This window comes from Mus caroli, unplaced genomic scaffold (assembly GCF_978045245.1).
Source record: "Mus caroli unplaced genomic scaffold, Mus_caroli_1 scaffold_7, whole genome shotgun sequence".
Taxonomy (NCBI): Eukaryota; Metazoa; Chordata; class Mammalia; order Rodentia; family Muridae; genus Mus; species Mus caroli.
Genome location: NW_028227262.1, coordinates 143,901,117 through 143,914,566, shown reverse-complemented (window position 1 = coordinate 143,914,566; position 13,450 = coordinate 143,901,117). Strand labels below are relative to the sequence as shown.

The 13,450-nt window shown below is 42.9% G+C and overlaps 1 protein-coding gene across 2 annotated transcripts in view; it reads left to right on the top strand.

Moving 5' to 3' along the window:
- Asb4 (ankyrin repeat and SOCS box containing 4) overlaps window positions 1-9,510 on the top strand; it is a 43,455-nt gene extending 33,945 nt beyond the window's left edge. For both annotated transcript variants that reach the window (XM_021165306.3, XM_085840834.1), the window contains 2 exons: window positions 6,302-6,415; window positions 7,402-9,510. In XM_021165306.3, the coding sequence (XP_021020965.1) occupies window positions 6,302-6,415; window positions 7,402-7,590 (303 nt within the window). In that variant the 3' untranslated portion in view covers window positions 7,591-9,510. The remainder of the gene's footprint in view (window positions 1-6,301; window positions 6,416-7,401) is intronic.
- Window positions 9,511-13,450: the final 3,940 nt, after the last annotated feature.

Here is a 13,450-nt window from a genome sequence, read left to right as displayed (position 1 = left end):
GAAATTTGAGCACAAGCTGGAAAGTCAGTACAGAAAGAAAAGGCATTCCTACCTAATGTCGGGTCTAAAGACTACAGAGCCTGTTTTAGAATGAGTTAGCTTAGGCCAGGAAAGAACTGCACATTCTTCCAATTTGGCAAAAGTTAGCAATAATGTCAGCTAACACATAATAATGATTTGTAATAAATACAGCACATTGTTACAAACATTTGATATATGCTCATTTGATTTCCTTCAATAATTCTATAAAGGATTCATCATTCTGTTTTCCAGCAGAGGAAACTGAGGTGGTGAGATTAGGACCTGACCTTAAATAATTTATTCAAGGATTTATTCACAAAATAACATACAGCATGACCTCTTTTTCAGAACAACACTAATTAATAATCTCTAATGGGCTGGCAGAGAGCAGATGCTAATGATGTTGATATGACCAAGACAAGGTACCTACTAAAGTAGCTTTGTCTACTGGGAAAGAAAAGCACACACAGAGGTCATGACAGAGTAGCGGGACGCAGGCGGTGCTAGCCTCAGGTTAATGATGATCATTAATTTGTAGTCAAATGCATTTAACACTTAAAGCAAGCCAGATGATACTGGAGCTCTGAAAGTTTAACTTAAAGAAGCTGAGAAATTTGGAGACTATTCTTTCTAACTCAACTGAGACCATCCCTCCCATATACGTATATAAAGACATATAGAATACATACATGCACGCATATATACACATATAAACATATAGGGCACACACACATATGTATATGTATACACACACATATATACATACATATATATATGAGGACAATCTGAGAAAAGTTCTAGAGATGGGAGGACAGTCAGAAGTGGTGATGGGCATGCTCCTATTGGTCCAGCATTGAAGAAATAGAGGTAGGGGGATTGTAAATTTGAGGCCTGGGTTACAAGGTAAATCCTTGTTTCATACTATTAGAATTACAAAAACCCCAAGCTAACTACTAAACAAACAAAAAACACAAACAGAAAGGAAAGGAAAAAGTAAAAATGGTAGAAATCACTCAGGAGTAGTGAATTCCATGAGGGAGACCTTCAGATAATCCAAAGTGGGTTAAGACCCAGCGAGTCAGTAATCCTGACTCAGGAGGGAATTCTCACTTGCATCTCAGTATTTCAACTGAGGATTAATCTTCACTTGCTGTTAGGGACAGAGCCTAGCGATTGGGAATGCTAAGTGTCTACTTGGCCGTGTACTGCTGTACAGTGTATGAACACATCCCTTAGTTTCCCAGACCTCCCCTCACCCCCAGACTTCTACAGCACTAAATGGAGACTGGGGGTGGCATACCCACCTGTCTGGTGAGGCAGCGTCCCTCTCTTCCTCTTCCTTGTGCTTTGGGGGCAGGGTAAGAGCTTCTAGCACCAGCCCTGTTTGGTGGCTCCTCCCATTTCTGTGTCCCAAAGAACGCTGAAAGCAGTGTCAGGTTAGTCTTCCTTTGGGTTTTGTTTGCTCCTCTGACTTCCTGTGCTTTAGCTGATTGCTAAGGGATTTAATGTAGGCTTGGATAGTTTCATTGCTGTCCATGAAAAGTGTGTAGGCTTGGGAAAGTGGAAGAAAAACTTCAATGTACTATGCAGATGCTCCGACATGATTTAGAACAACCACTCCACCGCCCAACTTTCCTAAGAGAAAGTCGTCTTGACAACAGGGAAATGACTGACTCATTTATCCCGAAGATAAAGTGATCTGTTCTCCCCTGGATGGGGAATTCAGTTTCCTTATTTACAAGGAACAAGGTCAGAGCGGCAGATGCTGTCTTCCCAATGCAAAGTGGATGGGCAGACATTTCACTGAGAGCCAATGTATAAATTACATAAGCAACGTGGTGGGGGAGGATGATAGGGTCTACGATTGCTTTCCAGGGTACAAAAGGACATTTGATTCTTTTTTTCTTCTTCTGCTGCTAGCATAATTCTGAAGAAAGCGACACCCTGGGGAGCCAGAATCAAGATTTCTTGTAGGTCAAGAAAGACAATTTTTCTGGGGAAGGGAAAGATAATGTGAGAATTTGGGGGAGGTAAATGTGATTTCTGCCATTGAATAATGTAGTGTGTAAAGCCCATTGCTCAAACAATTCCCTTGATAATAAGTGGTGTGTGTGTGTGTCTGTGTGTGTATACACAAAAACATAGCATTCTATAGGGTTCAAGGTAGCTTTAGGAGAATTTCTTATTGAAAAGTGTCTTACAAGTGGCACCTGAAAGAGTTAGAGAGACATCTTTAATCTCCCTTGTGTGTTTCTCTCTGTGTGTCAGGGTATGTAGGTACCTGTGTATGTGTGTTTGGAGGTGAAGCCAATTTAAGGTTGGCTTCATCAATCACTTTCCACTGTATTTTTGGAACAGGCTCTCTCTTTGGACTTGGAATTTGCTGCTTAATTAAGGTAACTGGCCAGCAAGCTCCCAGGGTGGCATTCTCTTATCTCTGCCTCCCCAGCACCAGGAACAGGATGCCAATCTCTTTTAGAAGGTCTCAGGGATAAAAGTCAGGTTCTGTGCTTGCCTAGCAAGTGCTCAACCCATTGAGTCATCTTCCCAGCTCCTCGGATCTATCCCATGTTTGTTTATGCTTTAGGAGTTGGATGATGAGGGGGTGGCATCTGATCCACTCCCCGGTGATCACTGTTTTAGCAAACAATTTTATCTCTGTCTAGTCATTATTCTGTGATGGAAGAAAAAAGTCACTATAGAGACAGAGTGTGAAGTCCTCTGGTGTCCTCTGCTTCTTAGCCCATCAGAGGCTAAGCAGAAACAATGGCCCCCTGTCATGTGTTAGTTTAGGTTCCTGGCAATCAGTGTCCAGTGATGCTTTAGAGTTTGTTATCATCTCTCCCTCTCCCTCTCCCTCTCCCTCTCCCTCTCCCTCTCCCTCTCCCTCTCCCTCTCCCTCTCCCTCTCCCTCTCCCTCTCCCTCTCCCTCTCCCTCTCCCTCTCCCTCTCCCTCTCCCTCTCCCTCTCTCTCCTTCCCTCTCCCTCCTCTCCCTCTCCCTCTCCCTCTCCCTCTCCCTCTCTCTCCTTCCCTCTCCCTCCTCTCCCTCTCCCTCTCCCTCTCCCTCTCCCTCTCCCTCTCCCTCTCCCTCTCCCTCTCCCTCTCCCTCTCCCTCTCCCTCTCCCTCCTTCCCTCTCCCTCTCCCTCCTTCCCTCTCCCTCTCCCTCCTTCCCTCTCCCTCTCCTTCCTTCTCTCTCCCTCTCCCTCCTTCCCTCCCTACCTCCCTACCTACCTACCTATGTATTACCTGGGTGAAATACTGAGGCCTGAGGTGAGTCTAGTTGTGTTAGCCCCAGGAGCTGAGGTTCTGATAATGACAGTTAGGAGGCTGTCAGGCAAAAAAGGATCCTTATACAGTTTGAGAATCAAGACTTCTGTCAGAAGAAAACTTAGTAGTTAGAATGTGTGGTGGTTTGAATAGGAATGGCCCCATAGACTCTTGTGTTTGAATGCTTAGCCCATAGGGAGTGGCACTATTAGAAAATGTGGTCTTCTTGGAGTGGGTGTGGCCTTGTTGGAGGAAGTGTGTCACTGTAGGGGAGGGCTTTGAGGTATTATGTGTTCAAGTTAGGCCTAGTGTGGCAGTCTCCTTCTACTGCCTGCAGATCAAGATATAGAATCTCAGCTCCTTCTCCAGCATGATATCTGCCTGCCTGCTGCCATGCTTCCTGCCATGATGATAATTGACTAATCCTCTGAAACTGTAAGCCAGCCCCAATTAAATGTTTTCCTTTATCAGAGCTGCTGAGGTCATGGTGTCTCTTCCTAGCGATAGAAACCACATCTAAGATAAACCATCAGCAAAAACTAATGCCAGCAATTTAGGCCTGTGGTCTCTGAAGATTGCAAAAGGTCAGGATTTGGTCAAAATATTTGGCCAGATATTTTTCCCTAATGAAAGTTGAAAGTCATTGCTTTGTTATACACAAAAGGATGTTGGGTGCAAATGGAAGCATCAGACATGTGAAGTTTGGTTTCTAAACATCTACATTTCTGTATGTACAACTTTATTTGAACCTTTTCTGCCCTTCCTTTTTGTAATTTCTATTACACATGTCCCAACTCCATCTCTTGGTGTCTCTATGCCCCTTAAGTCACAGGAGCCAGACATCATTACATGCTATTTAGCAGAGGACGGTCAGGCCTGTTGTCTCTTGTTTTCACGACGCTCTTTCCACGGCCCCTAGCTTGTGTTTCCAACCTTGCTATTTGACACACTGATGGAGAGCTGCAGGAGGATTGGGTTGGCTCACTGATCCTTGGACCTGGAGAATATGTGAGCTCTTTGCTCTTCAGGGTGGCTACCCTCCAGAAGTGAGCTTGACAACTAGAGAAGGACCTGCAGACAGAGGGTAGAAACATCATTGGAGCAACAGAAGTCCCACGAGGCTGGTTGTTCAACAATGGATGTAATGAGCTTTCTGCTCTAAAGGTGGCTTTCTGATCTCCATCTACGTGTTATTCTCACCTTATTCTTACTGTACACTTTATCAATAAGAGAACATCACTCACGGGGCCTCTACAACCCTGAATGCTATAACATGGAAGGTCTCAGAGTTGAGGAGCTGTCAGCTCTCCTGTTCATCATCCTCAGTTATCCCTCAGAATCTGGTTCATTCTTTATTCTTTATTCACTTCACCTCAAAAATGGTGGGAGAGTTTTCATGGAGGGTGATGTGTGTGTGTGTGTGTGTGTGTGTGTGTGTGTGTGTGTGTGTGTGTAGTCAACATGGAGAGAAGAAGCCTTGGCAATTTGGGTGTTCCAAATTAATTGTGACACTTGTAGAACTCACACAAACCTTCCTATGTAAACAAGAAGCCAGTGTGGGAGGCACCCATGTGAGGTTATATTGATAGCTAAGACCTTCCTTTCCCCTTACTCTACCTCATCTAACCAGTTGAGAGATGATACACCATGGCGCAAACACTCAGATATGGTGCACACATGCCAGAGACCTTTCTACTGTCCAAGATGGAGAGGGGACCTCTGCTCCTTCAAACGAGGATCTGTGCTGACTAGACCCAATTTCTACAGCTCCCTGGATTGGATTGATGTAGTTTTTATGTTTTAGTTTTATTTTCAAATTTTACTTTTAAGCTTTCATCTTTGGTGTATTTGAGGGACAGGTTACACTGTGTATCCCAGGCTGGCTTTGGACACTCAATCTTGCTTCAGCCTCCTAAGTACTGCCATTATAGGATTGTGCTGTAGCTGGGATTTTTAAAAACCATGTAATATAACCCTTAATTAATTACATGGGCTAACCCTTTATTACCACTTGTCATACCTAGTACATGTGGTTTTGTTTTTTTCTCTCATTATCATAATTAGAACCTAGTGAGGTTTGTGTTGTTTGTTTGTTTTTGCTTTTTGCATATTTCTGCTTTGTCTTCACATTTTGTAACCTAACAAATGCTACTTGATTGCTCTAGCAGATTACGCAATATTGATGGCTAGTAAAAGCTTTGTTCAGGTGGATTAATAATCCAGTTTAGTCTAAATCTAAAATGAAATCCCTTTGTGTACAGTGGGAAATGTTGATGACTTTGGCTCACCATGGTTTTGTTTGCTCAGTGAAGTCTGGAATGGAATATGCTAATGACATAACTACATCTCATGTTACCTTTCATTCTTAAAGAAAGTGACTGAGTATGGCTTGGTATATGATACCAGTCCACTACAGGTGCTTTTCCTGGAAGATGTCTTTGGTTGACTCACTGGTGACTCTTGAAATTTGCTTTGCCACATGGTCACCAGCAGACCTATCATGGTGCTATTGTCCAGCCATTTTATAATAACAGAGTTAACAACCTTGCAGAATTCAAAGCAGCTGGAAGTATGTGTCGAGACTGCCTCTCTCCGCATCACCTCACTTATGGGTAGAGCAAGGAGTTCTTCAACATCGTGTCTTTCTGTTCTTGTTAGTACCTCATCTTTATTGTTCATCGTTGATAAAGTTAGCTTGATTTCATGAATATGCCCATCTACATTGGATCAGGCAGTAAAACCAACCATACCCAAAAGATGTGACACTCCTTAAAGGCAGAGTGCTCCAGACAACATGACAGGCATGGCTATTCTTCATAGATTGTGTGGTCTTGGTGTGGTCCCTTGGTGGGCATCAAGGTCCAGAGTCTTGGTGATCCCAAAGCATACTGACAAGGGGAAACTGAAGACGTGTGAAGCCATAACCAACCTTGGTTGGGGATTCTTGATGTCTGTGAGAGATGTGAGTCATGTGCCCACACCAAGTGACAAGATCTCTGTTTCCTCTGCAGGTGATCCAGGCTTGCCACTCTTGCCCGAAAGCCATTGAAGTTGTGGTCAATGCCTATGAGCACATTCGATGGAACATAAAGTGGAGACGAGCCATTCCTGATGATGACTTGGAGGTAAATGATTCACTTTCTGTGGTCTTCACTATCAAGTGCTGCCAGATCTCTGCATAAGCACTCAGCATTCTTGTTTAACACATTGATTTTGAGAATGCTTTCAAAGCTTATTTTTTTCAAATGTAATGAAACAAAGGATTATAAAATGCAAGTATGAGAAGGTAAAAATCTATGCTTGTATATCTGTCAAATATGTGATATAGGAAGTCTTGGGAATTTCTCTGAGAGAAGTTTGAGTAAATATATAAAGGTGGCAGTTCTATTTTCCTCTAATTTAAATGAGTTAAGGGATACGATCCAGGACTGCTCACTCAGCATTTTTTTCCCAGCACACCATAGTGTTTTATGTCACTAGTTAGTTTACTTTCAACTATATCTAGGTACTTATGACTAAGCAGAAAACACTATTTCAGAGTCTGCAGTGAGCCACACGCAAAACCCTTAGTAGAACCATGCCCTCACTTGTGAACTTAAGACTTTGGTCCATCTGTAGACTAGCCCTTCCCACAGAGCATCCTGTTGTTGACTTCTGAAGTCTCTGCTGTGTCTAGTATATGAGAGGTGCCAGGTACAAAGTTCCCTGAACTTAGAGGCTCATTTGTATAATCTTATTCTGCTAATTGTTAGCTCTTTTACCTTTTTCAAGTTGCTTGCCTGCTAGGCACTGCCAGTGGATATTACCAGGAACATAAAGAACATGCTATAATATTGAGCTGAATTAGAATTGCCATTTTGGTTTGAGTTCAAGCATGGCAGTTTATATCATGTCCTGGATTGTGAACGTGTTCCCCTGCTTTTCTTTCCAGTCTTATCACATGCCACTTTCTACTCTCCCATTTTTGTTTTGTGCTCAGTTTTGTTCACGATCAGAGACTCTAGAAAGCTCTTCTTATGTGGAAAGGAGGGGTAGATGCATCAGTGCGAGTCTTTATCTGGGGAAGCTGAGGAGCCGCCCTCACATTAACCTGTGCCGCCTTGCTTTGCAGAAACACTGGGACTTTTACCACTCTCTCTTCACGGTGTGCCGCAACACGCCCAGAACCCTGATGCACCTGTCAAGATGCGCCATCCGAAAAGCGCTACACAGCAGATGCCACAAAGCAATCCCCAGGCTGTCCCTCCCACTGCCATTGAAGAAGTACTTGCTTTTGGAGCCAGAGGGAATCATTTATTAAGTCCTAGGAGACAACAGTTGCCAGTCCTAGATTTCTAAGTGGACTCACTGGGTAGACACAGTTTGCATGGATAAAATGGTCCTTGAGTTGGTTATCACACTTTAGGGATTTCAAAACACTTTACAAACACCAAGCCATTATTCCTAGAGTAGCATGCTGAGGGAAAATAAGCAAGGAATGTTAAAGAATTTTCAGAGACAATGGCTGCATTTAGAAGGCAGATACTATTATAATAGCTCATGTGACAACATACAGTGACAACTTTTATTAGGTACCTGATGTAATTTGTAAAACTTTCACATATGATTTCATCTCAAAAGGGACCCACATTTTCTTATAACCAATCTCATTCACTACATTGTCAGTAATAAGTTTACATGATTGTTTCATCTGCAAAGTAGCAGGTTTTGTGAGTGAGCGCTTAAGCTTGGTGTCTCTCACCAGTGGCTATTGAGGAGACATTACTGTTACTAGTTTTAGAAACGCCTTCTCCCCAAATCAAAGTCATCCACTCCTTTTGGTGACAAATGCACAGTAGTACAGTGGGAACAAGATCTTTGAGTCTAGATAGAAGAAGAAGGAAAGAGCAGTTTACTTTATAGCCTAGGAATAGACATTTCAACACACTGAGCCAGACACTGGAGGCCACAGATGGACCTCCAGGGTCATATGTTTAAAAGGGGATCCAAACATACGAGCAGATGACTGCTGTATGAAGTGATGGGGCAGGAGTACAGGTGCAAATTCATATGTACTGCTTAACTTTCTGAAGTGTGCTCTGACTTGAAGTGCGTGATTTATTTTATTATTTTTAATCATGAAGACAAAGCACGGAGAACTGTGTAGAGGAACCTGCTACTATTAGAGTAAATGTCTTTGAATTTTTCCAGACTATCAAGATAGTGTTTTATTTTGTGTGGTTCCCTGATTTTAGTACCTTTTCAGAGTCTGAGAAAAAATATTCTACACTCCAGCTCTCATGTAGATGAGAAAGAAATTTACGGAAGTTTTTAGGCAAAAGCAGTTGTAAAGAGAATGTCTTAATTGATTTTCTTGGTGTTTTCATGGAACAGGTAGACAATTTAGAGCATTTTAGCTGATAGAAAAGGAACTTGTGTTTTAACAGTGGCTCCCCTCAGTCAAAAAAAAAAAAAAAAAAGAAAAAGGAAGAAAGAAAAAAGAAAGAAAGAAAAAAAACCCTTTGCATAGAAGAAAATATGCTATAAGACTTATTTAGTATTTGCTAGTACAATCACATTGGTATGCCTCCTGGAGAACTTTGTTTTCCTCATTTGGTTCTCAGTGATCACTGTTGGATTAGCTTGTTGCCTCTGGGCACAGACTTAGTACCAGTTAAAGTAATAAGCAGACACTGTACCTGCCGCTGTGGGCAGACTCCTTTCATTTTTCTGTGGTGTTGCTTCCTGCTTCCTGTCGGATGTTCTCCTGTTGTGGTGACTAGAGATGTTGTCAGACATCCCAGTAGTTCCCCATGTAGCTGTGTTTGTAAATCGAGACCCTCTTACTCCCAGTTTTGTGTAGGTGGACATGTTCATGTATTTGATGTATCAATTTAACTCAACTGATTTCAGAAAAAAAATTATTCTGTATTAGAACAAGATCGCTATCCTGAAACAGAATGCTGAATCTGTACAGATTACACATAGAAAGTAGTTTGCTTGACTGAGTGTTATTTAGAACATATTTCAGAATATTCAAAGGGTTGGGGGCTTCTCTCCATCACCAGGAACATTCTGGCAGAAAAGTCTGTGCTGGACTGATTTATCACAGGTATAGTGTGACTGAGAACAAGCAGACAAGGTTTTCCTCATATAGGGAGCTAGGGATGTTTGTCATAGTGTTGCAATGTTTCCCTTAATCTAGTGTGGATTATGTAGCCACTTGTTTTGAATTGCTTGCACATGGGTTTAATGTGATTATTTCTGTACCTTGTCCTTTAATAAAACTTCAATAAAGATCATAAATAAAGCTCTGGCATTTCCTTTCATCGTTGGGAATTATATGTCAACAAGACTTGTCTTCCTCGCACATTATTGACTCTCAATACTGACACAGACCCCCCCATCCCCACCCCACGCCCCCAAAAGGACTTGTTTCACTGATTACCTCAACATTTAGGAAGAGGGAAAGAATAAAGAATTATACCCAGTCAACAGATAATGTTTTCCAAAGAAAGTGAAAGGAGGTAGGGGTGGGGAATGTGGCTGGAACAAGACAAAATGGAGACTGTCGCCATTTTAGTAAGTGTACTTTAGTTAAACGTAGAAAATTGAACTGAACGCTCCTGGTCTACTTACCTTCTCTGGCATCCTGGGTTTTTCATTTTCCTCTAGACCACAGTCCTCTTCAGAATGCTGCATGAGAGGTGGTGGCTTTAGTATGAGGAAGAGCCTTCCTCTTCACTCTTCTGGACATCTCTGCATCTACGCATGCCTGTGTTTTTAATCACCCAATGAATGGTACATCTCCACTTGTCCTTCCATTTGGAGCCCAGTGGGTTCTGATAATAACACAGTAGTCAGAAGAAGATGGGAGAGATCAGAAAAGCAAGAAACCATTTGCAGTGAGTTATCAGCCTGGCAAAAGATGGCAACACCTTCAGTCTTGGTCCTTATGTGATTGACTGTGACAAACCCACGAAGTTCTCAGCTTATACATTTTTCAAAACTTTTAAAGAAGAATGTAACTAATGCCAGGCTCTGCTCATCACAGAATACCAACAGGGAGGGCTAGAGAAATCCAGCCACGTATTCTTTTTCTTGGAAGAATGCATTTAGCATCTCTACACATGTAGTGGTTAAAGGTGGATGGAAGAGAAAGCAGGCCTCACCGGTCACTGTAAGATCCACTCTCAGTAGGCCAGTGCTTCAGTCTACTTGCTTTTACTCAGAAGTCAAGAATGAAAGGACACAGTGTCTGTGTCTGCTTAATTAGAAACTACCTAATACTATCGAATTGAGCTTCTTTTCGTGACACAGTGGCTGATTAGGCTGGGTTGTGGAAGCTGTCTTTCTGTGCAACATTGCCTTATTCAAGCGTGCAGTCACACCTGCCACGGATGAGCTGCAACCCACAACACAGGCTGAATTCCTCCCCTTCGCCCCCACTGCCCTTTTAAGCAACATGAATTGGATGAGGTACATTTAAATTTGTTCTTTACTAATTGGTTTTCTCAGATAGAGGTGTGCCTCAATGATGTTGGGTAACAACTATGCAAATACATGCTAATTGAGTCCAGGAAATAAAATAAGGATACACTTTGCATTTTCTAAATTAAATAAGGTCCTGGATTACTTTAGACTTTTGTGTTTATCAAGTACAGAGGAACCAACAAATCAGAGTTCTTACTGGAGGGTATGTAAGGCATTCTCAGAGATAGAAGATGGGGAGCCAATCCAGGGGCCCAGATACTATGTTCTCAGAGACATAAAGGAAGACCCCTTCCCCTTTCTAGGTTTGGAGAAAGCTGCAAGTCAGTACATGGCTAATGGGCAGTAAATTCTAATGGAAAATCTAAGCCACCTAATGGAGGAAGGGAAATGTAAAACCTGAGCTGCCCTTCTGAATCCATTCCCTCTTTCTCCTGCTCAGAGCCTTGGAAGGGTGACTTCCATTCAACTCTCAGTTGGAATCTCTTCTCCTTGGGTCCAGGCAATGGGAAGAACAGTGGGAGAGGAGATCACCTTGTCTTGGCTCCCTCTTGCTAAGCTGCTTGCTAGGGGCTGGGTTCATTGACATAAACATAGGAGAGAGGTTTCCGTTCTACCTGGGCTATTGGAGCTGCTGCTTGCTTCCCTTGTTCCTTCAGACCTAGGAGAAGTCAGTTTCCATTGAACTGCCTTTGCCCCCAGCCAGGGCTTTTCAGCATGCTTTGCTGTTTTCTCAGTAAATAGGCTTTCATTAAACTCTGGCCAGTTCTCTGCTCAGGTTCTCTAGGGATCCTGACAGGCCCAAAGTCACCCAGTGTTGCCCAGGCAGTATGAGCATGGATGGCCTTGGTTAAGTGTTCCTGGGGAGGTCACTGGGGCCAGGGAAGGCAGTCAGAAGACATACAGGTGGGCTGGATTCATGATGTGAGAGAGGATGGGGCTGGGGTAAGAGGAGGGCAGGGGAGCCGTTAAGGTCAGGTTGGCACTGGAACAGATAGTGAAAGACATCACACCAATCTTACAGACACGATGGAGGGAGAAATGGACATATACTTGGATCTTGGGGAAAGGTCCTGGAAAGTCATATTGTTACCATTTTCTCCACTTCCCTCAATTCTTCAAACTAACAAACAAATGATAAATAAATATATAGTGCTGAAAAAGTATATAATCATGACAGTAATTAATGCTTTCCTTTGCCTATAAAACACTCCAGTCTTATAGTCCAATTATTCTTGAGTGGGAAATAGATTACATTTTTAAATATTCTTGCATTTTAAGATATTGAAACCTAAGTACTTTTAAAAAACCTATTAAGGAATGGGAACTGACAGATTGGAAGCCATCTTTGGAAATCCAGGATCTCTGCCATTGCCAGCACGGCGGGACTCATTGGTAAACTGTTTATAGGGGCAGAGGATGGTTACAGTCCTTCAGGGTGAGGGACGTTGTAGAACTGATGTCAGAATGGACCGTGAGAGGCTCTGAGGACAATGCAGCAGGGTAAAGTGAGGTGTTAGCAAACTGGGTCTTAAGAAACCACTGTTCAATCTGCAGTGAGTTCATAGAAAACAGAAATGTACATCCCTAAGCTAGCACTGTAGTGAGACATAGGAACAAGCACGCCAATGGTGTCATTTATTACCATTAATAATATCCCTTCCCAGAGGAAGATGTGAACAATAACTTCCCTTCTCCTAAGGTCCCAGTGACAAACTAAGTCAGGATTCCACCACAGTTCACCCTGGGGAGCTAAAGAATTTACTGAGTTTCCTTACAGAGCATAGGTGAAAGGTCATTTACGGAGCTATGGGTGCCCCCACTCTGCAGCAAGCTGCATCTGGAAAGCCTTTGCCTGGCTGGGATGGAGTCATCCCTGTAGCAGATAGCCCTCCCCTCCCGTGGTCTTTCCCTGGTCACTCTAGCCCCTCTCCAAGCCATGCTCACAGCACAGGTGGAGAGGAGCAGCTGGATACTCAGGGGAGGGTGCTTGCCCTCACCCCTGCAAGGTCATCCTTTTGGAATGGAGCAGTGTTAACTCTATACGATAGTCAATAGTCAACTTCCTACCTGGAATGCTAATTCTTCCCTTTCTTTCTTCTTTTTTTCTTTTTTGCAGTGGTGGGACTTGAACACACATCTTTTCAAGGCTAGAACAGCATTGTCCTATGCAGCCACAAACCCAGCTCCTATTTTTTTCTTTTTAATTTTGATAGGCATGATTAAATACCTTTCACACAAGACCCTTTGGGAAATGGAAAGAAATGACACACATGTGCTTAAAATTCATGGATGTCCTCAATCTCCACTCAATGGTTAGAAGGTGTCCCAGTGTCTGGAGACACCTATACTGCAGTGCTGGGTGGCATGCTATGGCTTGGAAGGGAGACACAATTTCTGTCCAGTTCATTGCCCCTTCATTGATACAACTTCCCACACTCCTGAGTTACACTCCAAAGGGCAGCAGTCAGAGCGACCTGTTAATGACTCTTGGCTTTGGGTAGTATGGTCTGAAGGGTACAATGTGGGAGAGCTTTCTCCTGCCATATTGCTGAGCTAGGCAGAAGTAGGCAGCAGTCACTACTGAAATGAAGCCTCTGTTGTGGTTAGTTTTTTGTATACAGCCCAGAAATAGACAATTCATTTCATAGGTCTGTTCATTTAGTTTTTTGTCTTTTTTTCTCCCTCTC